Source organism: Leucopleurus acutus (assembly GCF_964270905.1).
Source record: "Leucopleurus acutus genome assembly, chromosome: 15".
Lineage (NCBI taxonomy): Eukaryota > Metazoa > Chordata > Mammalia > Artiodactyla > Delphinidae > Leucopleurus > Leucopleurus acutus.
Genome location: NC_139157.1, coordinates 53,371,910 through 53,396,347, shown reverse-complemented (window position 1 = coordinate 53,396,347; position 24,438 = coordinate 53,371,910). Strand labels below are relative to the sequence as shown.

Below are 24,438 nucleotides of genomic sequence, written 5' to 3'. Positions count from 1 at the left end.
TTAAACCAAATGCCTTAATTTTTTTTTTCTTATGGACAAGTTTGAGGAATGATATATTTTCCTCTTAAAGATTTCAGGCTGGGGAGACACACTTTTTAAAGTATGACTATTTTTATTTCCAGGAAGTGGTCTATGGGGGGGAAGAACTGCTTGGCAAATGCTGAAATTTCTAATTGTAAGATAAATTTGGAGAGTTCACTCAGGTGGTCTCTTAGTTTTAGAATCCCAGGTACTCTCTTTTCCACAATTACTTTGTAACCAAATTGACAGACAGACAAATAGGTGAATAATCTGAAGCTTCGGGTCCACTGATTTTTAGGAGCCCTCCAAACCGAAAGAGCCCCGGACGATACGATCAGCTGGCTGCGTGGTTAATATGTAAGACAGTAAGCCACCCCTAATAGCTTCCTCACCATAAACAAGGGAGCTAGATGGACGCACTCCGCCTCCGTGCAGCGCTTACAGTCTATGACTTCATTGCTTATTCCCATAGACAAATGACAGGACGCAATGCAGAATGACTGCACTTCTGGGGTTGCTCCTCAACACAAAGGAACTAGAAATAAAGCCTCTCATTCTTAAATAACATTTATTATTGTGGCAAAGAAGTCTTTTTCAGGAGAACAAGTCTCACATTTATGTAAAGGTGTATTGGTTATAGTTATAGAAGCAAATTTCACTGAGGTGCTCTATATGAAGTATGCCTGACCATGACTCTGAATTCAGCAATCTAATATTCACAATGTGTTGGCTGCCATTAGCTATTTATCCGAACATGCCTTTTGTTCCTTTTAAAATATGTGCCTGCACAGGGTGGAAAAAGAAACGCCAAGGGCCTGCTAAAAAGGAGAAGCCTAGAAAAGATAAAATTCCCACGGCAGTTCTGTTCAGCTGCAGTCCGCGAGTGCAGGAACAGTGTTCGTGTGGGGAGGCATTACGCCCAGTGGTTTCTCGGTTTTAATGGTGTGAGAGCCCTTGAGGTTTTCCGCAGCGGTCAGAGGCAGTGGGAAATGCCATTTACTGAATCCAGTCGATGTTCAGGCAGCGTGCTATGAATGCAAACATGTCTGACACTTCTTCTATTACTTTGGCCGTGGGCTTCCCAGCCCCGTGGCCCGCCTTGGTGTCCACGTGGATAAGCAGGGGATTGTTCTGCTTCCGACTGCGGCCCACCAGGTACTGAAGGGTGGCAATGAACTTCAGGGAATGAAGCGGGACCACGCGGTCGTCGTGGTCCGCAGTGAGAAGAAGCATGGACGGGTACTGGATGTCGTCTGCCTCTGGTAGCTTCACGTTGTGCAGTGGAGAATATCTGAAAGGCAAAGGCACTTTCATGAGGCCGGATATCAAAATGAGAGTTGTGTGTCCACTAGGATAATCACGGGGACCAGTGGGCATAGTGACTTGCGTCGTCTACCTGCCTACCGTCACCAGCAGTGAGGCCTGCAGCCAAGTGGTCCATGGGTGACCACTGCAGACTAAGTTACATCACCTCACCGTTTAGGCTGTGACTGGCCAGGGCTATTGGAAGCTGGGGAGCTGTGTCGTTTACTTCGCTCCCACTTTGGAAGCCTGTGTAAGAAAGAAACAGGGCTGTTGAAACAACCCAAAGTATGTACATACTGACTGTCTTGAGGTGAATATTTTCATACTCTTCAGACTTTTTCACTGCTACAAAGTGGACTGACTGTCCCTTTGTTTATATTTTACATGAAAAGATTTTAATTGAGGTATAGTTGATTTACAATATTAGTTTCAGGTGATTCAATATTGTTATAGATTATACTCCATTTAAAGTTATTATAAAATACTGGCTATATTCCCTGTGCTGTACAATATATCCTTGTAGCTTTTTTTTTTTTCTTTTTTCTTTTTTTTGCGGTACGCGGGCCTCTCACTGTTGTGGCCTCTCCCGTTGCGGCGCACAGGCTCTGGACACGCAGGCTCAGCAGCCATGGCTCACGGGCCCAGCTGCTCCGCGGCATGTGGGATCTTCCCAGACCGGGGCAAGAACCCGTGTCCCCTGCATCGGCAGGTGGACTCTCAACCACTGCACCACCAGGGAAGCCCTGATTGTTCTTTTAAATCACTGATTGTGAATAGAATGGGTGCAAGCCTTTCTTTTGTTGAAGAACTTGAAATCCAGTGTACAGCAGCTTTTTGCCTGTTTAGTATCTATAAAACCTTTATTCTGAGCTCAGCTTGGCAGTCTTAGGAAGACCACGGGTCCCCTCTGGGCCTAGCTTCCTGTCTGAAACCAGGGAACCTAAGCCGCTGACCCCCTGCTGGCTCACAGTCCTGCAGAAAGAAACTGCCTTTGGCCACTGGTGAGAAAGTTAGTGGAGGAGACACCTTCTGAAGCACAAGATAAGTTTCCAGTTAACAAAAAGGTTTTTAAGAACATAAGTACAATCAAATTAAACAGCGATTGATAATAGTTAAGTGAAAGACATCTCTGGATACTTTTTCTTTACATTTTAGTCCATATGGGTGTCATGTTTTCCAAAGTGTTCAGTATTAATGAATTAAACTGTTTTAGTAGAGTTTTATTTTGGAGGGTAAATAGGCAAAAATAGTAAAATTTCTACTCAGTTAACCAAGCTAAGACTAAAACCTTCTGGGGTTTAGTCTCCTAATAGATAAGATGGGGGTACCAATGGGTCTGTTTTCTGCTCTCATTGCAGAGTATTTCTGGATCAACCCCAGTCCTCCAGATAAGGGTTAGTTCTATGGGAAAACATGTCTGGAAACTCTGCCTACTAATAATGCCTCTCCCCACCTCAAGATTCACGTGCCACATTTATACATTCAAGACTGAGAAGTTCTGTAGAACAAAAGTCTGTTAGGCTTTATTTTTCCCAGCCATTCACAAACTTGGAAATTTAAATTTTGAGGGGCATGGGGGACCCCCTTCAATATATTGGATTGAGCTCTCTGTTCATTGGGAGTAGCAAGTAAGAGGAAAATACAGCTCTGTGGGTGGTGCTAGGTTAAAAAATTATAAAGTCTGAAATAGGAATATCACAGACATCTTGAGAGAAAAAATATTTAGAACTTTTTTTGCTTTCAAATTAATTTCAGAAGTATCAGGTTCCAGCAAATATTTTGTTGCCTTCATTATACAATTAACTCAGTATTTTCAACTGAGTTTAAATGGGACTTATCCCCCGCTAAGTGCATATTTTCTTAAAGTTAATTGGAACTATGGCTTCTTCAAATATTCAGCTTTCACCAGGATGTGTCAGTGAGGCTACCTGTGTATTTTAAAAGCTAAACTTTCCCCCTCCTACAGAACAGAATTGAGTAGTTTAAAAGTATTCAATTAAAAAAATTCAAGTCATTTGAGCTGAATTTCTAAGTGGAGCTAACCATACAAAGCACATCAAATGAAGGAAAAAAACCTGACTTGAGAAATTACTGTATCAAAATTTATAACTGACTGAGGAGACTGGGGAGAGGGGACATAGGCTGCTGGTGCTATTCCAAGAGTAATTCCTAAATACTGCTGGTAAAAACCCAAAAACCCCTACATGTGGGAAGTAAAGAGAGTGAGGAGCCAAAAAAGAATGTAGCTTGCAGTCTGGAGAATCTAAATGTTTGCCATTTTCTCACTGTTATCGCCAAAGTGTTGAGCGATACGAACATTTCAGTAATGCAACCTGTAGTTTCAAATATATGTGGTTATACTGAGAGCACAAAAAAAGTTTAACTGTTCTTGCATATATTCCTCTTCATTTCCTTATTTATTTTTTTTTGGCGGAGCACAGGCTCCGAACGTGCAGGCTCAGCGGCCATGGCCCACGGGCCCAGCCGCTCCGCGGCACGTGGGATCTTCCCGGACCGGGGCACGAACCCGTGTCCCCTGCATCGGCAGGCGGACTCTCAACCACTGCGCCACCAGGGAAGCCCTTTATTTCTTAATTTAGAAAAAGAAATCCCATATATATGTAAGTTATAATGACCTTTTTTTTAAAAATTATTTTTTAATTGCATTAACAAATTACCACAAATTTAGCAGCTTTTAAAAACAACATGGATTTCTTATCTCACAGTTCTATAAGTCAGAAGTCTAGCTTGGCTCAACTAGGTTCTCTGGCTCTCTCAAGGCTGAAATCAAAGTGTTGGCTAGCTGGGCACTTATCGAGAAGTTCTAGAAAAAAATCTACTTCAGACTCATTCCAGCTGTTGGCAGAATGCGTTCAGTTCCCTGTGGCTGTAGGACTGAGGTCCTTGTTTCTTTGATGGCTGTTGGTTGGGGTTGATCTCAGGTCGAACAGCCCCCCTTCCTTCAGTTTCAAAGCCAGCAATGGTGGCTTTAGTCCTCCTCATGCGTCCAATCTCTCTCATCTCCCTTTCTGCGGCATCCCCAACTCCCACCAGAGAAAATGCTCTGCCTTTAAGGGTTTGTCATTAGATTGGGCCCACTGGATAATCCAGGATCATCTCCTTATCCTGGTCAGCTGATTAGTAACCTTAATTTAATCCGCAAAGTCCCTTCACGGAAGTACCTAGATTAGTGGTTGACTGAAGAACCAGGGGACAGGAATCCTGGAGGACCACCTTTAAAATTTTGCCCATCACATCTCTGTAGTTTGTTGTTTTTGTTAAAGACCAGATCAAAACCAGGAAGACAGGTATTCCCACCACTTGCCCTACTTTTGCAGTAAATTACACGCAAATATGAGATATTGAAGGGCATGGAGTCAAACGTTTATCCTTTTGACTATGTTCAGTATTCTGGTATCAAATTGTTAGCAACACAAATATGTCATATGAATTAAAACCTTACTTGATGAGCCATTCAAAGTGTTGTTTGTTGTCTGAGCACCCATAATCAGTGGTCCAGGCGTGACCAATAGTGTATTTATGGAACTTCAGCATGTCCATTACTCCAACTTGGGCAATAACACAACCAAAGAGGTCAGGACGCTGATTTGCACATGCAGCTAAAAATCAAGATAGAAAAGGGAGGTGGTCCATCATTAAACATCTATGTAATAAGCAAAATCAAAACAGAACAAAACAACACTTAAATGCTTTCAGAACCCTGGTTGTCTTTTTTCCAAGAGCACAGAAAGAAACCATCAGAAATCACTTGCCCAACAGCCCACAAGCTTCTCCCCCTCCTTCCAATATATCGGAGGGGTGGGTATTGTCATCAGTAGTAGAGATTTACTCCTCAAAGTGAATCTCAATGGAGGAACATTATATGAAAACCTCTAGGGCTTTCTGTAAAACCTGTGTCCCCTCCTCCCATCCCCAGCTGCTTTCACAGGTGATGCAGGAGGTTAACGAACTTGTTCAGGATCTGAAAACTAGCCTGTGATATCGTGACACAATAAGAAATACCTGTTTACTCTTTGTCCCCAGTTCCTAGAACAGAGCTCCTAAAACTCTTGGAATTTCCTGTGTGACAGGGTGAGAGGAGTGTCTCTCATGATTCATAACTGACCCCTTTCAACCGTCTCTGAGTCCATGCTAATGAGATGGGTCTTGGTGGGTCCCCAGATAGCTTCAGGATGGGGGCTGGCTGCCCAAGGAACCAACCATGTGATTACAGGATTGGATCTTCTTCTGGTCCCACCCCTGACCTCTGGGCAGAGGAGAGGGGGTGGAGATCAAGTTAGTGATGAACGGCTACTGATTTAATCAATCTTGCCTGCATAATAGAACTTCCATAAAATCCACCAAACAATGAAATCTGGAGCTTCTAGGGTGGTGAACACAGGGAGGTGCTGGGATGGTGGTGCGCTAACAGGGAGTGTGGAGGCTCTGCGTGCGCCGCCCATACCTTATCCTACACATCTCTTCCATCTGACTGTTGCCGAGTTCTATCCCTTATAACAAACTGGTAAACGTAAGGAAAGGGGAGGGGGACATGGGAACCCCCGATTTATAGCTGTGAGTCAGAAGTATGGGAGGTCCAGAACTTGTGATTGGTGTCTGCAGTGGGGGCAGTCCTATGGGACTGAGCCCTCACCCTTTTGGGTCTGTGCTAACTCTGGGTAGTGTCAGAACTGAACTGACTTGTAAGACACCCAGGTGGTGTATGGGGAGTTGGAGAATTGGCTGGCGTGGTATGCCCCCCTTCCCACATTTGGCATCAGAAATGTTGTGAGCAGTAACGGCTCATACAGCCCAAAGCAGAATAGCGCCTAAAACCCTGCTCAGAGCTCTAACCGATGCTGACACACCTCCTTGTCCTGTTGTAAGAATACTCTTCTCTGTACACTTGAAAACTTATTTTTTGGAAAATTCAATAAATGTTTATTGAACACCTGCCATGTGCCTGGCACTACGCCTGGGGATATGTCAGTGAATAATTTAGTGGGAAAGATAAAGAAGTGAACAGGCAATTATAGTGTGGCAATCACTACTGTTGAGAAAATACGGGTGCTATGGAAGTAGGGCGTAGGCCAGAGTACGGAGGTTGGGGAGGCTTTGGGAGGAAGTAAGATCAAAGCTGGCACAACTAGGAGTTAGTCAAGGGATGTGAACTTTTGCTGCCTCTGACAAAAAACTGTTCCCACCCCAGTTCTGATTTCAGTGCTGATTCATGATACTGAAACCTGAGTCCTACCCCTGCAGATCCTTTTCTCCCACTCAGAGGTGGGAGGCGCAGGAATCTGGAAACTGTTCTTTTTAAATAAGCATCTCAGCATCCTGATGGAGGAACTCCATCTCTGAAGGTCCCTTAAAGGACCTAGTTTGTTAAAAGGCATAAATGAATTCCTGAATATAAAACTCCAAAAATAAAATGGAGTTTTATTGGATGAACCAGTAAGTTACAACACAATTCTCCCACTACTAAAATCAGATGGTATTTTCAATGTCCTTTCCCATTAAAAATTTTAGATTCACCCTTAGTTCTTTTTTTAACACTTCATATTTAATTCATATGCAAATTCAGTTGGCTCAAATTCAAAATATGCTCAGAATCAGACCACTTCTCACTACTTCCATCGCCACACCCAGGTCCAAGCCACCATATTCTCTCCCTGGGACAGAAGCCACCTACCTGGGCTCCTGCTTTTCTGCCCTTGCCTCCCCTTCTGTCTACCCTAACACAGTAACGGGATCAATGCGTGATCCCGATTTAAAAAAAGCATGTCAAATCATGACACTCCTCTGCTCAAAACTCCCCCAAAGGCTTCTCATTTCACAGAGTAAACCATGCTCTCTGCATGGGCCACGAGGTCCTGCCTGCTCTGGCCTCCCCCCACCCCTAACCTCTCCCATCTCTCTCCCCTGCTCTCTGTGCCCAGCCGCAGACATGGGCCTCTGGGGCCCATTGCTGGCCTTGGGCATATCGTCTGCCTCCTCTGACTGGAACAAAAGCTCCACGAAGGCAGAGCTGTTGTCTCTTTCGTTTACTGACATATGCCCAGTATCTGGAAAAATGCCCAGCACGTCTTGGTGCTCTGTAAATATTTGGCGAGTGAACAAATCAAATTTGTAGTTATTCGGTACATAAGAATATTCTCCATCTCCTTTCTCGATTTCTTTCCACAAGCCACACGACTTGTGGGATCTTAGTTCCCTGACCAGAGCAGGGATGGAACCCAGGCCGCTGGCAGTGGAAGTGCAGATTCCTAACCACTGGACTGCCAGGTTAGTCCCTCCATTTCTTTCTTTCTTCTTTTTTTAAATTGAAGTATACCTGACTTAAAACATATTAGTCTCAGGTGTAAATCGGTGATTCGGCATTTTTATACATCACAAAGTGATCACCATGGTAAGTCTATTTACAATCTGTCATCACACAAAATTATTAAATATTATTGACTATATTCCCTATGTTATCTATACATTATATCTCTGATTTTTTTTTTTTTTGCGGTACGCGGGCCTCTCACTGCTGTGGCCTCTCCTGTTGCGGACCACAGGCTCCGGACGCGCAGGCTCAGCAGCCATGGCTCACGGGCCCAGCCGCTCCGCGGCATGTGGGATCTTCCTGGACCGGGGCACGAACCCGTATCCCCTGCATTGGCAGGCGGACTCTCAACCACTGCGCCACCAGGGAAGTCCTGTGATATTTTTATAACAAAATTTGGACCTTTCAATCACCCTCATCTGTTTCATTCACCGCCCCACCCCACTCCCCTCTGGCAACCACTAGTTTTCTGTATCTATGAGTCTGTTTATTTTATGTTTGTTCAATTGTTTTGTTTCTTAGATTCCTCATATAAGCGAAATCATATGGTATCTGTCTTTCTCTGTGTGACTTACTTCACTTAGCAAAACACCCTCTAGGTCCATTCATGTTCTTGCAAATGGCAAGATTTCATTCTTTTTTTATATGGCTGAGTAATATTCTACTGTATGTATTATTATACACCTCCTTTATCCATTAATTTATCAATGGACACTTAGGTTGCTTTCATGTCTTAGCAACTGTGAATAATGCTGCAGTGAACATAGGGGTACATACCTTTTTGAATTAGTGGTTTTGATTTCTTTGGGAAAAAACTCAGAAGATGAATTGATGAATCATACGGTAGTTCTATTTTTAACTTTTAAGGAAACTTCATACTACTTTCCATAGTGGCTGTAACCAATTTATATTACCACCAGTGCATGAGGGTTCCCTTTTATCTGCATCCTTGTCAACACTTGTTATTTGATGTCCTTTTGATACTAGTCATACTGACAGGCGTGAGGTGGTATCTCATTGTGGTTTTGATTTGCATTTCCTTAATGATTAGTGATGTTCAGCATATTTTCATGTGCCTATTGGCCATGTGTATGTCCCCTCTGGAAAAATGTCTATTCAGGTCCTCTGCTCATTGTTTTTTTTTTTTTTTTCCGGTACGTGGGCCTCTCACTGTTGTGGCCTCTCCCGTTGCGGAGCCCAGACTCCGGACGCGCAGGCTCAGCGGCCATGGCTCACGGGCCCAGCTGCTCCGCGGCATGTGGGATCCTCCCGGACCGGGGCACGAACCCGTGTCCCCTGCATCGGCAGGCGGACTCTCAACCACTGCGCCACCAGGGAAGCCCTCATTTTTTAATTGGGTTTGTTTTTGATGTTGAGTTGTATGGGTTCTTTGGATATTTTGGACATTAACCTCTTATCAGATAGATTGTTTGCAAATACCTTCTCACATTCAGTAGGTTGTCTTTTCATTTTGTTGATAGTTTTCTTCACTGTGCAAAAGCTTTTTAGGTTGTTATAGTCCCATTTGTTTTTTGCTTTTGTTTCCCTTGCCTGAGGAGACATACCCAAAAGAAGTTTGTGAAGACCAATGTCAAAGAGAGTACTGTGTTTTCTTAGAGTTTTATGGTTTCAGTTCTTACATTTAAATATTTTTTTGAGTTTATTTTAACATATGATGTGAGAAAGCAGTAGAGTTTGACTCTCTTGCATGGAGTTGTCCAGGTTTCCCAACACCATTTACTGAAGAGGCTGTCTTTTCCCCATTGTATATTCTTCCTTCCTCTGTTTTAGACTGACCATATATGTGTGGGTTTATTTTTGGGTTGTCTCTTCTGTTGCATTGATCTATATGTCTGTTTCTGTGCCAGTACCATACTATTTTGCTTACTAGAGTTTGTAGTATAGTTTGAAATCAATGAGCATGATACCTCCAGCTTTGTTCTTCTTTCTCAAGACCGTTTTGGCTATTTGGGGTCTTTTGTGTTTCCAAATAAATTTTAGAATTATTTGTTCTAGTTCTGTGAAAAATGCCATTGGTATTTTGATAGGGACTGCACTGAATCTTATGCATTGCCTTGGGTAGTAGGGTGACTTTAACAATATTAATTCTTCAAATCCATGAGCATGGCACATCTTTTAATTTGTGTCATCTTCAATTTCATCAGTGTCTTACAGTTTCCAGTGTACAGGTCTTCCACCTCCTTGGTGAGATTTATTCCTAGGTATTTTATTCTTTTTGATGCAATTTTAAATGGGATTGTTTTCTTAATTTCTCCTTCTGATAGTTTAAGGTACAGAAATCCAGATTTCTGTATATTAATTTTGTATCCTGCAACTTTACCGAATTCATTTATTAGTTCTTTGGTGGCATCTTTAGGATTTTCTATACATAGTATGTCATCTGCAAACAGTGGCAGTTTTACTTCTTTTCCAGTTTGAATTCCTTTTATTTCTTTTTCTTGTCCGATTGCTGGGGCTAAGACTCCCAATACAATGTTAATAGAAGTGGTGAGAGTGAGCATCCTTGTCTTGTTCCTCACCTTAGAGGAAATGCTTTTGGCTTTTCACTGTTGAGTATGATGTTAGTGGTGGGCTTGTCGTACATGGCCTTTATTATGTTGAGGTATGTCCCTCTATACCCACTTTGCTAGGAGTTTTTAATCACAAATGGATGTTGAATTTTGTCAAAAGCTTTTTCCACATCTATTGAGATGACCATATGGTTTTTATTCTTCAATTTGTTAATGTGGCTTATCACACTGGTTGATTGACAGATATTGAACCATCCTTATATCCCTGGGATAAATCCTACTTGATCGTAGTGTATGATCCTTTTAATGTGTTGTTGAATTTGGTTTGCTAATACTTTGAAGATTTTCACATCTGTGTTCACCAGTGATAATGGCCTATAATTTCCTCTTTTTGTGATGTCTTTGTCTGTTTTTTGTATCAGGGTGATGCTGCTGGCCTTGTACAGTGAGTTCAGATGTGCTCTTTTCTCTTCAGTTTTTCAGAAGAGTTTGAGAAGATATGTGTTAGCTCTTCTCTAAATGTTCTGTAGAATTCACCTGTGAAGACATCTGGTCATGGACTGTTTGTTTGCTGGGAGTTTTTTTTTTTTTTTTTAATTACATTACTGATTCAACTTCATTACTGGTAATTGGTCTGTTCATACGTTCTATTTCTGCCTGATTCATCTTGGGAGATTGTAAGTTTCTAGGAATTTATCCATTTCCTGTAGATTGTCCACTTTATTGTGTATAATTAGTCATAGTAATCTCGTATGATCCTTTGCATTTTTGTGGTGTTTGATGTAACTTCTTTTTCATTTCTGATTTTCTTTGGGCCCTCTCTTTTTTTTTTTCTTTTTTCTTTTTTTGCGGTACGTGGGCCTCTCACTGTTGTGGCCTCTCCCGTTGCGGAGCACAGGGTCCGGACGCGCAGGCTCAGCGGCCATGGCTCACGGGCCCAGCCGCTCCGCGGCATGTGGGATCTTCCCGGACCGGGGCACGAACCCGTGTCCCCTGCATCGGCAGGTGGACTCTCAACCACTGCGCCACCAGGGAAGCCCTGTTTTTCTTGATGAGTCTGGTAAAAGGTTTAGCTTTTTATCTTCTCAAACAACCAGCTCTGAGTTTTATCGATCTTTTCTATTGTTTTTTAGACTCTATTATTGCTCTGATCTTTATTATTTTAATTACTTTAGGTGTTAGGTTAGATTGAGACTTTTCTTGTTTCCTGAGGCAGGCTTATAATGCTATAAAATTCCATCTTAGAACTCCTTTGGCTGCATCCCATTGATTTTGGATCATTGTTTCCATTTTCATTTGTCTCCAGGTATTTTTAAGTTTCCTCTTTGATTTAACAGTGACCCCCCCTCCCCCGTTGTTTAGGAGCATATTGTTTAGCCTCCATGTGTTTGTTTTTTGCAGTTTTCTTCTTGTAGTTAGTGTCTAATCATCTTATACTGTTGTGGTTAGAAAAGATGATTGATGTGATTTTAATCTTCTTAAATTTAGTCAGTCGTGTTTTGTGGCTTAGCATGATCTATCCCGGAGAATGTTCCATGTGCACTTGAAAAGGATGTGTATTCTGCTGCTTTTGGGTGGAATGTTCTTAAAGTCCATCTGATCTAATGTGTCATTTAAAGCCAGTATTTACTTAATGATTTTCTGTCTGGAATATCTATCCACTGATGTAAGTAGAGTATTAAAGTTCCCTGTTACTGTTTTACTCTCGACTTCTCCCTTAGGTCTGTCAATATTTGCCGTGTACATTTAGGTGCTCCTATGTTGGGTGCATAAATATCTTTCAAATTTTAATTTTACTATAGTTGATTTACAGTGTTAGTCTCAGGTGTACAGCAAAGTGATTCATTTATACATATACATATATCCATTCTTTTTCAGATTCTTTTCCCATATAGGTTATTACAGAATATGAGTAGAGTTTCCTATGCTATACATTAGGTCCTTGTTGATTATCTATTTTATATACAGTAGTGTGTATTTGTTAATCCCAAAATTCTAATTTATCCCCCCCCACCACACACCTTTCCCCTCTGGTAACCGTAAGTTTGATTTTGAGATCTGTGAATCTGCTTCTGTTTTGTAAACAAGTTCATTTGTATCGTTTTTTGGGGGTTTCACATATGAGTGATATCATATTGATATTTGTCTGTCTGACTTCCTACACTGTTTGACAGTCTGTAGGTCCATCCATGTTGCTGCAAATGGCATTATTTCATTCTTTTTTATGGATGAGTAATATTCCATTGTATACATGTACCATGTTGTCTTTATCCATTCCTCTGTCGATGGACAACTAGGTTGCTTCTGTGTTTTGGCTATTGTAAGTAGTGCCACAGTGAACACTGGGGTGCATGTATCTCTTCGAATTATGGTTCTCTCCAGACATATGCCCAAGAGTGTAATTGCTGGATCACATCATAGTTCTATTTTAGTTTTTTAAGGAACCTCCATACTGATCTCCATGGCGGTTGTACAATTTATATTCCCACCAACAGTGTAGGAGGGTTCCCTTTTCTCCTGGGTGCATAAATATTTATGAATGTTATATCCTCTTCTTGTATTGACCCCTTTATCACATGTAATGCTCTTGTCTTTTGTTACAAACTTTGTCTAAATCTATTTTGTCTGAGTATTGCTACCCCAGCTTCCTTTGTGTTTCCATTTGCATAGAATACCTTTTTCCATCCCCTTACTTTCAGTCTGTGTCTGTCTTTGGATCTGAAGTGAGTCTCTTGTAGGCAGCATATAGTTGGGTCTTATTTTATTATCCAGTCAGCCATTCTATCTTTTGATTGGACCATTTGGTCCATTTACGTTTAAATTAATTGTTGATAGGTATGTACTTACTGCCATTTAAAAAACTGTTTTCTGGTAGTTTTTGTAGTTCTTTTTTGTTCCTTCTTTTTTGCTCTCTTCCCTTGTGATGTAATGACTATATTTAGTGTTATGTTTGGATTACTTTCTCTCTTTTGCTTGTGTATCTACTATTGATTTTTGGTTTTGGTTATCAGGAGGCTCATACGTAACCACCTCTGTATCTTTGTGATTAAGTTGATGAGCTCTTAATTTTGAATACTTTCTAATAATATTGCATTTATATTCCCCCCCTGCCATATTTAATGTTTTGATGTCATATTTTAAAACGTTTTGTTTTGTGTATCAACTTAACTACTATTGTGAATATAGATGATTTTACTACTTTGTCTTTTAAACGTCTTACTGACTTTGTAAGTAGCTGATCTACTATCTTGATGTTTACCTTTACTAATGAGTTTTTTTTCCTTTCATAATTTTCATATTTCTAGTTGTGGTCTTTTTTTTTTCCACTTAGAGAAGGCCTTTTAACATTTCTTCTAGAGCCAGGGAAGCTCCCTTATAAGTAACTAGTTGCTTTTCTCTTGCTCCTTTTAAGAGTCTCTGTGTCTGGGTGTGGACCTCTTTGGGTTCATCTTATTTGGGACTCTCTGTGTTTCCTCAACCTCGATGTTTGTTTCCTTTCCCAGGTTAGGGACGTTTTCAGCTATTTATTCAGGTAAGTTCTCTGCCCCTCTCTCTGTTCTCCTTCTTGGTCCCCTAAAATGTGAATGTTAGTTTGCTTGATGTTGCCTCAGAGGTCTCTTAAGCTATTCTCATTTTTTAGAACGGTTTTTTCTGTTCAGCTTGGATGATTTTCATTATTCTGTTTTCCAGGTCTCTGATCCATTCCTCTGTATCATCTAATCTATTGTTGATTCCTACTAGTATATTTCTTATTTCAGTTACTGTATTCTTCACCTCTTTCCGGCTCTTCTTTATATTTTCTAACTTTCTGTTAAATGTCTCATTGTCTTCATCCATTCTTCTCCTGAGTTTGTTGAGCATCTTTGTAATCATTACCTGAACTCTTTATTGGATAAGATTACTTATCTCCACTTTGCTTAGTTCTCTTCCTGGGGTTTTATCTTGCTCCTTAGTTTAAGAACATAGTTCTGTTTTCTAATTTTGCCTAATTCTCTGTGTTTATTTCTGTGTATTAGGTAGGTTGGTTATGTTTTCTGAGCTTGGATAAGTATCCCTAATATAGGTGATATCCTGTAGGGCCCAGCAGCAGACTTCCCTCTGGTGACCAGAGTTACATGCTCTAGGGGTGCCTCCTATGCAGGCTGCACGGGCCCTTCTGTTGGGGCAGGGCCAACTACTTTGGGCATGCTGATAGGCAAGGTCTGATCTCTGCATGACCAGAGCTGGTGCCAGTCTGCTGGTGGTGGAGTGCTAACAGCCAGAGAGAGGATCCAGAGTGGTGCTTGTCAGCACCAGTGTCCCTGTGGTAGAACGAGTTCCCCAAAATGTCTGCCACCAGCACCTGTGTCCCCAGTAGGAGTCCCAGTTGCCTCCTGCCCCTCTGGGAGGCTCTTCAAGGTTAGCAAAGGAATCTGACCAGGCTCCTTTCAAATGACTGCCTCTGTGCCAGGACTCAGAGCATGTGAGATTTTGTGTGCACCCTTTGAGAGTGGAGTCTCTATTTCCCACAGCCCTCTGGCTCTCATCAAAGTAAGCCCCGCTGGCCTTCACAGCCAGATGTTCTAGGGGCTCATTTTCCTGGTGTAGGACCTCTGGACTGGAGAGCCTGATGTGGGTCTCAAACCCCTCTCTCCTTGGGAAGGAACTCAGCAATTGTGATTATCCTCCCATTTGTGGTTTGCCTGCCCGAGGTTGTGGGTCTTGACTATACTGTGCATCTGCCCCTCCTTACCCATCTCATGCATCTGCCCCTCCTTACCCATCTCATTGTGCTTCCTTCTTTATATCTTTCTTTGGTTGTGGAAAGTCTTTTCTATCAGTCTTCAGGTTGTTCTCATACATAGTTGTTCTGTAAATAGTTGTAATTTGGGTGTGCCCGTGGAAGGAGGTGAGCTCAGGGGTTTTCCTACTTTGCCATCTCGGCCACATCTCTACCCTTTCCAAATTTAAACAAATTATTTGGACATAGATTTATTTTACCTCCCTGGGAAAATGTTTTTTCCAGGACTATATTCCATTGGGGTAAAGGAGTCATAAGGCCAGGAATTCAGGTTTTGACACAAGTCAGTAAATTTCAGACAAGGAAACGGAGTGAATGTGACAAGGCGCCCTGACAGCAGTGGACTGAAAGCTAAAAACGGCCACATGTGCTTTTTGGGTTGAGCCTGTCTGTGCCCTTCCCCATTTGTACAACGGCCCCTCGTATCCTAAGGACACTGGATGTGGGACCCAGCAAGCAAAGTTCAGGACCACTATAAATGCTCATTACAATGTTAAGTACTGTTGAGAGACGAAAAGAAAAGTAAAAATTCATTAACTACCAAAAATTAGGAAAATCCACTTAGAGGCAGCGCCACATAGAAATTAAAAGAGCAGAATCTAAAGCCACGGTGCTAAGCATCAACCCCAGCACCACCATCACACTAGCCACTCAACCTCTTCAGTGCCCCAGCGTCCTCCTCTGTAAAATGGGGATAATACCTGTCCCCATCTCCCAGGCCATGTGCGTGTCAAGGGCTCAGCACTGAGCCTGGCAAGGTGCTCAGCAAGGGTGAACATTACTGTGAACTATTTCATGACTATGAAGCTGTGGATGCATCTTTGCATGTACCTCATTGCCCTTCATGGCTTATTTCTCTGAACCCACAGCATCTAGCATCCCATGGCACAGGTATTCACCAAATGTTTAGTGGTGATCACAGCTTATCACAGCTTACAAGTTCTGGGTAACACAGTCAGAGGTGTGTTATTAGGCTCAGGCATGTGCTGACTGAGCCCTAGAGACCTGTGGGTCCAGTCTGTGGGGAGCGCGAGAGGGAAGGGTAAGAATTGCGGTCCAGTCCGATAGAGCTCAGAACAGGGAGGAGGAAGGGCTTTTCAGGCTATGATGAGTTGAGTCAGTAGTTGTGTCTTCAAATGTCATTAATTAGATGCCCAAATACAAATGGGTTTTGCTTTTTCTGTACCACTGCTCCCATCCATGAGCCAAAGTAAATCAGAGTACCTGAAAACTCCAAGAGTTAACTAGTAAAGTACAATGAATAAGAAACCCAGTTCTCACCTACTAAGAGGCCCCCATTTGAACCTCCATTAATAGTCAGCCTCTTGGGAGACGTGTAACCTTCCTTGATAAGATATTCAGCAGCACACTGGAAGTCATCAAAGCAGTTTTGTTTGTTGGCCAGGATACCACCTACAATGTGCCAAAGTGAAAGACAGTTAATTAACAAAACAGGAAAAAAAAAACAACCACATTTTAACCTAAGGGGAATTCAAATGATGATAGGGCATAGTTTCAACTACTGATCAGCCTAAACAATGGACTACCACTACATTTAGAAAAATGCCTCCATTTAAATTTTGTTATGCATTGTGGAAATCCATCATCAGTACCACAACTGCTAATCCATATGGTGCCTTTGTATTTTTCTAAAACCTCTTAGAACTTAAAAGGCAAATGCCCCAAAGGGAAGAGATGATCTGTTATGACGTCAGACAACCATGAGAATGAAAATGTGAAAGCACGTCAACAAAAAGAGCCTGTGTCTTGGGAGGAGCTGAACTCAAAACTGACACAAGACCCAGAGCAGAGTCCAGTCCTCGAGTTCCACACAGCATGCGACAATGGGGGTGAGTGCGCTGCCCCCTCCCTGGGAAGATGAAAGTGCTCTGCGCGGACTTCCCTGGTGGCGCAGTGGTTAAGAATCTGCCTGCCAGTTCAGGGGACACGGGTTCAATCCCTGGCCCAGGAAGATCCCACATGCCACGGAGCAACTAAGCCCGTGCGCCACAACTACTGAAGCCTGCGCTCCGCAACGAGAGAAGCCACCGCAATGGGCAGCCCGTGCACCACAACGAAGAGTAGCCCCTGCTCGCCAGAACTAGAGAAAAGCCTGTGCACAGCAACGAAGACTCAACGCAGACAAAAATAAAATATGAAATAAATAAATAAATTTAAAAATAAAGTGCTCTGCGCAGAGAGGTGCACTTCTCACCCCTCCTCTCTGCCGGAGTCTGAGGTGGGGACGTGATTACGAGAAGGAAGCTCTCTGACTTTGCCCACGGGTGCTTAAGGAACTTAGGTAGGAATTAGGTGGGGACGTGGTGCTGCACAGAGCAGCCCATTAGTTTCTCTATGCTTGAATGAAGAGGATCTCAAGCATCTCCTCAGAGAATCTGGGCTTTCTCATCTAGAAGCCATTCCAGTGTAGAGCCAAACAAAGAAACCACTTAAAGAGAGGAACATTTGTAAGGCCTTGTGATAGCCAAAAGTAAAGGCCAAAAGTCAAAGTCATGCCCGCAAAGGAAAGGATGTCTGAAATAACTGCCAATGAAATGAACAAAAAGCAGACATAGATCTAATTAGCTATTTGAGATTAACCATTTTTGCAGAAATTCAATTAAAGATGAAGCAGCGCCACTGAAGAAATTTTTTCAGAAGAAATGTTTTCATATCAAAACAAATGTTATTAAGATTTTAATAAGAAAGTATTGGTGAATTAAGATGGCTAGGATTACTTAGTTTCCAGGAATAATAATATTTTGAAGAGCATTAAATTTTAAACTCAATTAACAGAATGAAATCTAGATTTATTGAGGTTCAGGATGCTAGGGTCTAACTAGAAAAGTTCCATTTCAGGCCCTTTCACTGCCTAAATTAGGAGAAAGTTTATGATCAGTCTAAACAGAGGTAATCAACTTTTAGCTTCAGTCAAGCTGCAAACTCCCCCACCCCCCCAAGACTTCTGGATAATAACTTGGTTATAATTAATACAGAGATGAAAGAGTTGACCAAGACCAAGGGCACTCTTCCCTACCAGAGCATGGTGGACACCTGAGGACCAGAGGAATTCTATGGCAAAGAACTTGGGTTCTTTGAGGAGAAGGCCACTGGGTCAGGAGTCCGTGCAGCTGGGTGTTTAAGTGTGTACATTAAACATTTTTATCCAGGAAATTGGGTGAGTCAAGGGGTTCAGACTTCGCATATGGATTTGGGATGTACACCCAATACAAGGTGTGTAGAGGTTTTACTTTTATTTCTCCTTTCTTAGTTATCTCTTACTATCACAGTAAGATATCACTATGATTTTAGTGTAATTAAACTCTAATATCAGGTCCAAGTCAAAACTATACAATGAATTCTATGCTGTTTCAAATACAGTGACAATCAATAAAGCCTTCAAGGATGACACCTGGCAGCAGCTGGCCCGACGACGGCTGGCAGGCCGGGGGCCCATGTGTTCATTAGGGACACTCACTCTTGCTAAGATGCTCAAATAGTTTGCTGTCTGACATCAGTCCTTGGGGTGCATGCTGAAGACGGAGGATTTAGGCTTGGGCCTTTCCTGCCTCCTGACATCTAACAGGTGCTTATGAAAAAAGCTCTTTACAGATCTACCCTGATCTTTGCTGATCTGATCGATGCAGAAAACCAGAGCCTTGGCCTTAGGAGGTAGAGAAGAACAAGTGGGTGTACGGATCCAAAGGGTGGTCTCGGATGCTCCTGCTGCAGGAGAAGAGCCTCCTCGCCACGTGCTGCTGGCCAAGCCTGAGCCCTGGGGGCCGCCCTCGTGCCCGCAGACTGTCTTACACAGGACGCCTGATGTTGAGAGGGGAGAAGCAGGGAGCCAGCGGGAGTGAAGGGGCTTCCTCCCACAAACACAGGAATAAGGTAAGGGAAGTACATCTTTTTCAAGTTATTGGTTAGTCTATGCATTCCAGATACACAAAAGCCTGGGAGACGGGGTGTGCTCCGTATAGAGAGAAAAGGAAGAGATGGGGCTTTAAAAATAAAGATTGCCGTAATTTTTTTTTTTTAAAGAATGATAAGCTGGGGAACAAAGTTGAATATAGGAGCAGTTTCCTCAATCAACTAGAATACATGCTTCAGGAGGCCAGAGAACAGGGACTGAACTGTTAAAACCAGAAAAGAAAAATGACTGTGTTCTTGTGTTTATCTAGCACGTGCAGGTTTTATTAGAGTCCCAGCAGCAACACTAGGAGGATGCTATTTCTTAGCAACGTTGGGAAGATCAGAGAAAACAAGCAAAAGATGCCCGAACTGGGAATAGGAAAGCTCTATTTTAGAGTGCTCTTTTCTTTTAAGAGAAAATGGCCTGTTTTTGCAGTCTGTTTTGAGATAGCCAATAATGCTAAACAGTAAGAAGCCAGGCTAACAGGAGAAGGAGACACAATAAATACCAAAAGTATCCCCCAGACTCACTTCTGACAGTGAGAGATAAAAATGTACCCTATACATTGCTAAAAAAAACAAAACAAAACAAAACAAACTGATTATGGTATGTAGGAGATGCGTCTGAAAAAGGTGTCCTTCATTAAAATAGACTGCAAAGGAAAATAAACTGAAAAGACTGAGCTGTTTCAATTGAAAGGGGGAATGGTGTCTGCAATGTGTTTGGAAGCATCCTTTTCTGCCCCTAATCCCCTCAGCTTGGGCTATGCCATATTTGCGTTTCTGCAGAGAAAATACCTCACCTTTTTTTTTTTTTTTTTTTTTTTGTGGTACGTGGGCCTCTCACTGTTGTGGCCTCTCCCGCTGTGGAGCACAGGCTCCAGACGCACAGGCTCAGCAGCCATGGCTCACGGGCCCAGCCGCCCCGCAGCACGTGGGATCCTCCTGGACCGGGGCACAAACCCGTGTCCCCCGCATCGGCAGGCAGACTCTCAACCACTGCGCCACCAGGGAAGCCCAAAATACCTCACCTTTATGCCACGTCTCTCCGTACTCCCCACCTCCTCTGATGTTGGCCACTGCAAGGACACCACCCATGTGTCTCACAAAGATGAGCCTGGACACACTGAGAAATGGTAAAAACAGTTAACCTGCCACTACCTGTGCCCAGTGAGGGCCGCTGTCCTCCTCCACCACACCCGCACCCGCACCCGCACCCGCACACACACACACAGCCCTGAAGATGCTCCGCACGTGCTGTCATCTACATGGAAGCCCAGTACTTTTACATTGCTCGGTTTAAGTGAAATGTTATAACTTCTGACTAGTGATTAACTGCAAAGCTCATACATTTTCAGGAGCATGCAGTATACCTCGTTTTAAACAACTGTCTTGGCAACCAAAAATACTGCCACCCACGTGACACAGCCCTGGTCTGAATGGTGCTGTGCTTGTTACACACCCGGTAGAAGCCCCTGCTACCATCCCTCCCAGTATCTCTCTCCAAATTGTTCAAGTTGGAAAAAGGAAAGCCCCTTCTGAAATATGAATTTTTAAACAGATTTTCCAGTTTTACAGAAATTTAGACGTTGAAACTAGGTGTGAGAGAGGTAGAGGAGATCAGGCACACTGACCAGAAAATAAGAACGCGTGCCCAGGGCTAGAGAATGTTTTCTAGAAATAAACAGAAGAAACTATAGCACAAAGCTTCTTTAGAAAGTTTGGAGTTTATGTTCCTTCCTTCTCGTGCCACTCTGACCCTAACAGTACTGAGGTTATTTTTCTGTTTGCTGTTAACTAAAATTAATTTTGCTTTGAGAACTATTTCTGAAATTTATTCACTCTTCCTTTTAGTAACTGGGGAAACTGTGGGCTTCTGCAACCTGAGGCTCAAGATGGTCTGGCTGCTAATTTCCTGGATGTTGAAGATCGGAGGAAAGGAGAGTTTGAGGTAGGTACAGACCACACACCCGTGTGGTCCTCTCTTCAGCATTTTTCCTATACCTCGGAGGGTCTCTACTGAAACTACCAGCATATCCACTGGTTCAGGGAAGAAAATGGTGTAAGGACACTTCCTTACTCGTCTCACTTCCCAACACAGAGCAGGCTTAACGAATACCCGTTGCACAAATGAACAAAGGTAAGATCTGCTCAGGAATCAGTGTTGTTTTCATCCAGGTTCCCCTCTGGGGACCAAGGGGATGGGGCTCTGGTGCAGAGGCAGTCTCTGGTTTCTCCTCACTGTCTGGAGAAGGTCAGATGCACGCTGAAGTTCCGAGGTGCCACGCTTACCTGTAGTTAGGTGTGATAGATATGTTGAACCCGCCGTAGCCGTATAGGAAAGCGGGATGAGAGGCATCCAATTTTATGCCCTTTTTATGCACGATGAACATTGGAATCTTTGTACCATCCTTGCTAGGGTAGAAAATCTAGAACAAAAGAAAGCAGAACAGCTAGATTTAGCTTTCCTGAGTAAACACTTGCATGCTTTTACATGGGAAAAACAGACAGGTAGTAAATTCTTCAAGCTGTTGAGTAGCACAGTGAAAATCCAGTACCACGAAGGGGCTAGTTGATGGTGAAGCATATTTCCGTTTTTATGGAGACAGTGTAGAGTAGTGAATACAGGGAGACTTGACTTTGAATTCTTCTTCCACTCTCAAAAGCTAGGTGACCCCTGGCAAGTCTGTCCTCACTCAGCTTTAGTTGTTTTTTTTTTTTGCGGTACGCGGGCCTCTCACTGTTGTGGCCTGTCCCGTTGGGGAGCACAGGCTCCGGACGCGCAGGCCCAGCGGCCATGGCTCACGGGCCCAGCCGCTCCGCGGCATGTGGTATCTTCCCGGACCGGGGCACGAACCCGTGTCCCCTGCATCGGCAGGCGGACTCTCAACCACTGCGCCACCAGGGAAGCCCCTCAGCTTTAGTTCTTTATCCCTAAAATGTGGCCACCGTGCCCACCTCTTAGGGTCTCCACGAGGCCCATATAAGAGAACAGGCATTCAGTTCTCTGCTCCCGAGCACCCCTCCCGGCAGCGGAAACCTGCCAAACAAGCCAATCTAGGAAGCCTGTTTTTCTAGGAAAGACATTTCATATTCAACTTCCTCTCTAAATGTTAAGACACTCAACCCCTCTTCATTTCCCTAGGTTCAACTATCAATTAAATGTTAGCAACAACAAAACGTATGTTAGCTTTAGAGAGTAGATAAGAAGCAACATAGAAATCCTATTGTTTCTGATTATCAATCCTGGAGAAAATGTCTTTGTTTAATTAAGGCTCAGCAAACCTTCCTGAATCTGGTCAGTTCAGTTACCATTTCTAGATTCATGACTTTTTGGATAAAGGGAATAAGAGAAAAAGGATTAGAAAGAGAACATGAAATGTTATTCAAACGGTAAGCCACCCAAAGCTGAGAATGGCTTCTTCCAGACAGACCACCTGTAACTAGCTTTCTCTGGTCAAACGTGGTGTCTTTATCCCAAATGACACCTGGAAAGTGCCCCAGCTTAGAAACGTCTTGCTGACCTCACACGTCACAGTCAGGGACATAAACCTCTACAGGCAGTGTGACTCGGAGCCATATTCTATCCAAAGCTTTTTAAGGTAGCAGTTCTATCGTGGAAAGTGTCCACAAAGTCCTTGGGAATAAACAGTGGGGGGCGGGCAGGGGAGAGGGGGGAGGCGAGGCAGATTTGGAGAAAGGCACTACATGGCCACCATTAATGCCTGCGAGTCTGGTCGTTTTTTGAAACCTGCCAAGGAACAGTATAACAAGCATTTGCTTCTGACTTTGGAGAGAAATACTGAGATGGATGTAAAGTTGACTGTTTAGGAATTATGGAGAATACATGGCAGAGTTCAAAGTTATCAGAGGAGACAGGGTTTTAGTTAAAGTTATTTAGTGCCGGTTAGGAGCCACTAATAGAGAGTAACTGTGCGGGCAGTACAAGCAAATGCAGAGTAAGAGGCACAGGCGACGGCTGGGGCTAATGAGCTCAAACCCAGGCCCTCAGGTAGGCGCGTTCTAACCACAGAGGGACAGCGTGGGGGCGGGTGGGCAGGGGAGCAAACTGTCTCACACGATTCTACCCTCACTGAATCATCTGCTTAAAAAATAGCGTTTCCCCCCCCCCCCCCCCACCTCCCGACTTCCCACCTATCCTCAAATCCCAGCCCCGGCACCTAACCCCTCCCCAGCCCGGCTGAGCCCTCCTCAGGCACCTCCCCTTCTGCGTCCTACTCTTCACCCCGTCAGCTGGACTGGTGCACTTCTGTCCCTACTAAGCTGACCCTCAGAGCCTCCTGTCTGCAAAGTGCTCTGTCTTCTTGCTTTGGGGCAACGTGGCTTCCTCCTCTGGCACTGCTTTGCTTGCTACCACCTGTAGGATTTCCAGTGCCTGCACCTCCGTCTGCAATGCTCCCATCTGGCTCCAGGACAGAGAGGCATCCTTGTGGAATACAGTCAAAAGCACAAAGGCCCCCGTATGCCCATAGCTGCAAAAATATACCCAAGTTTTAAGCTGGTGTAGTTGAGATGTTAAAATAACAACACCGTGAACGCTGTCCAGAAGTGAAAGGGCACTGTGAGCATGACTACAATAGAATCACCTTCAGGACAACTCCTTAAAAGAAGGCTATTTCAGACTTGAATAAAACATACACACGTAACATATATACGTGTATAAAGACTTTATCAAATCTCCATACATACGCACAGAGCAGTGTTTACGCCATTTCCATTGATCGAGTGGCAATTGATGGCAATAAACCTTAACCTGCCCGCAACAGACGGGCAGACTGACTCCTGGGTCTTTTGATAACTATGGAAGGACAGTTTGGAAACAGACATTAAAAATAGCCCAGCTAGTTCCCATTCTGCTCTTTCCATTCCTTTGACTTTACTGAAACTGATTTCCTCTTGAAGCCTCCTCTTCAAGACTTTTCTTTGAGAGGCTTTGTGGGTAAGTTTCTTTCTAGATTTGCCCGGTAAGGAAGAAAAGGCAGCACACTCCTTGTTTCCACTTGCTTCCCAAACCTGGCCCAACCGGAAAGCTCCACTTCATAATCTACACTAGTGGTTCTTGAACCTTATGGGTTGGGCCTAAGCATCTGTGATAAACATGTTAACAGTGCAGTTTCCTAGGCTTCATTCCCAGAAATTCTGGTCCCACAAGTAGGAGGTGGATGACCAAACCGGCAGATTTGGCACATCTCCTAGCTGTTCCCATTGTTTCCCATTTTCTTCCATTCCCAGCACCACCCACTTGCATCCCCTACTCTTTGTATGTGGTCTTTCCTATCTTCATGGGGGCCACCTGCTTGGAGTTCTGGACTCACCCTCTGAACCCCAGAGAAAGAAGGATCATTCATTTCTTACTAAGTCCACTACTACCACACCCTTCTGATTACCACAACTTTTTCTTTTTGTGTTGTCTCCCTTTCCTTGGCGTACAAACAGACTCAAATTTTTCCTATCCTACATAACAACCACAATGCCCCAGATCTTTTGTACCGCCATGCCTGTCCCTCAAACTAAATTTCCACCTCCTGCTTCCTTCCCGA

The 24,438-nt window shown here is 43.4% G+C and overlaps 1 protein-coding gene across 1 annotated transcript in view; it reads right to left on the bottom strand.

The window, feature by feature from the left end:
- Nucleotides 1-605: 605 nt before the first annotated feature.
- PREP (prolyl endopeptidase) overlaps nt 606-24,438 on the bottom strand; it is a 137,758-nt gene continuing 113,925 nt past the window's right edge. Inside the window, exons 11-15 of the mRNA XM_082855639.1 lie at nt 21,170-21,306; nt 19,909-20,003; nt 16,247-16,378; nt 4,790-4,946; nt 606-1,312 (exon numbers count right to left, since the gene is read on the bottom strand). Of these exons, the coding sequence (XP_082711765.1) occupies nt 1,018-1,312; nt 4,790-4,946; nt 16,247-16,378; nt 19,909-20,003; nt 21,170-21,306 (816 nt within the window). The 3' untranslated portion in view covers nt 606-1,017. The remainder of the gene's footprint in view (nt 1,313-4,789; nt 4,947-16,246; nt 16,379-19,908; nt 20,004-21,169; nt 21,307-24,438) is intronic.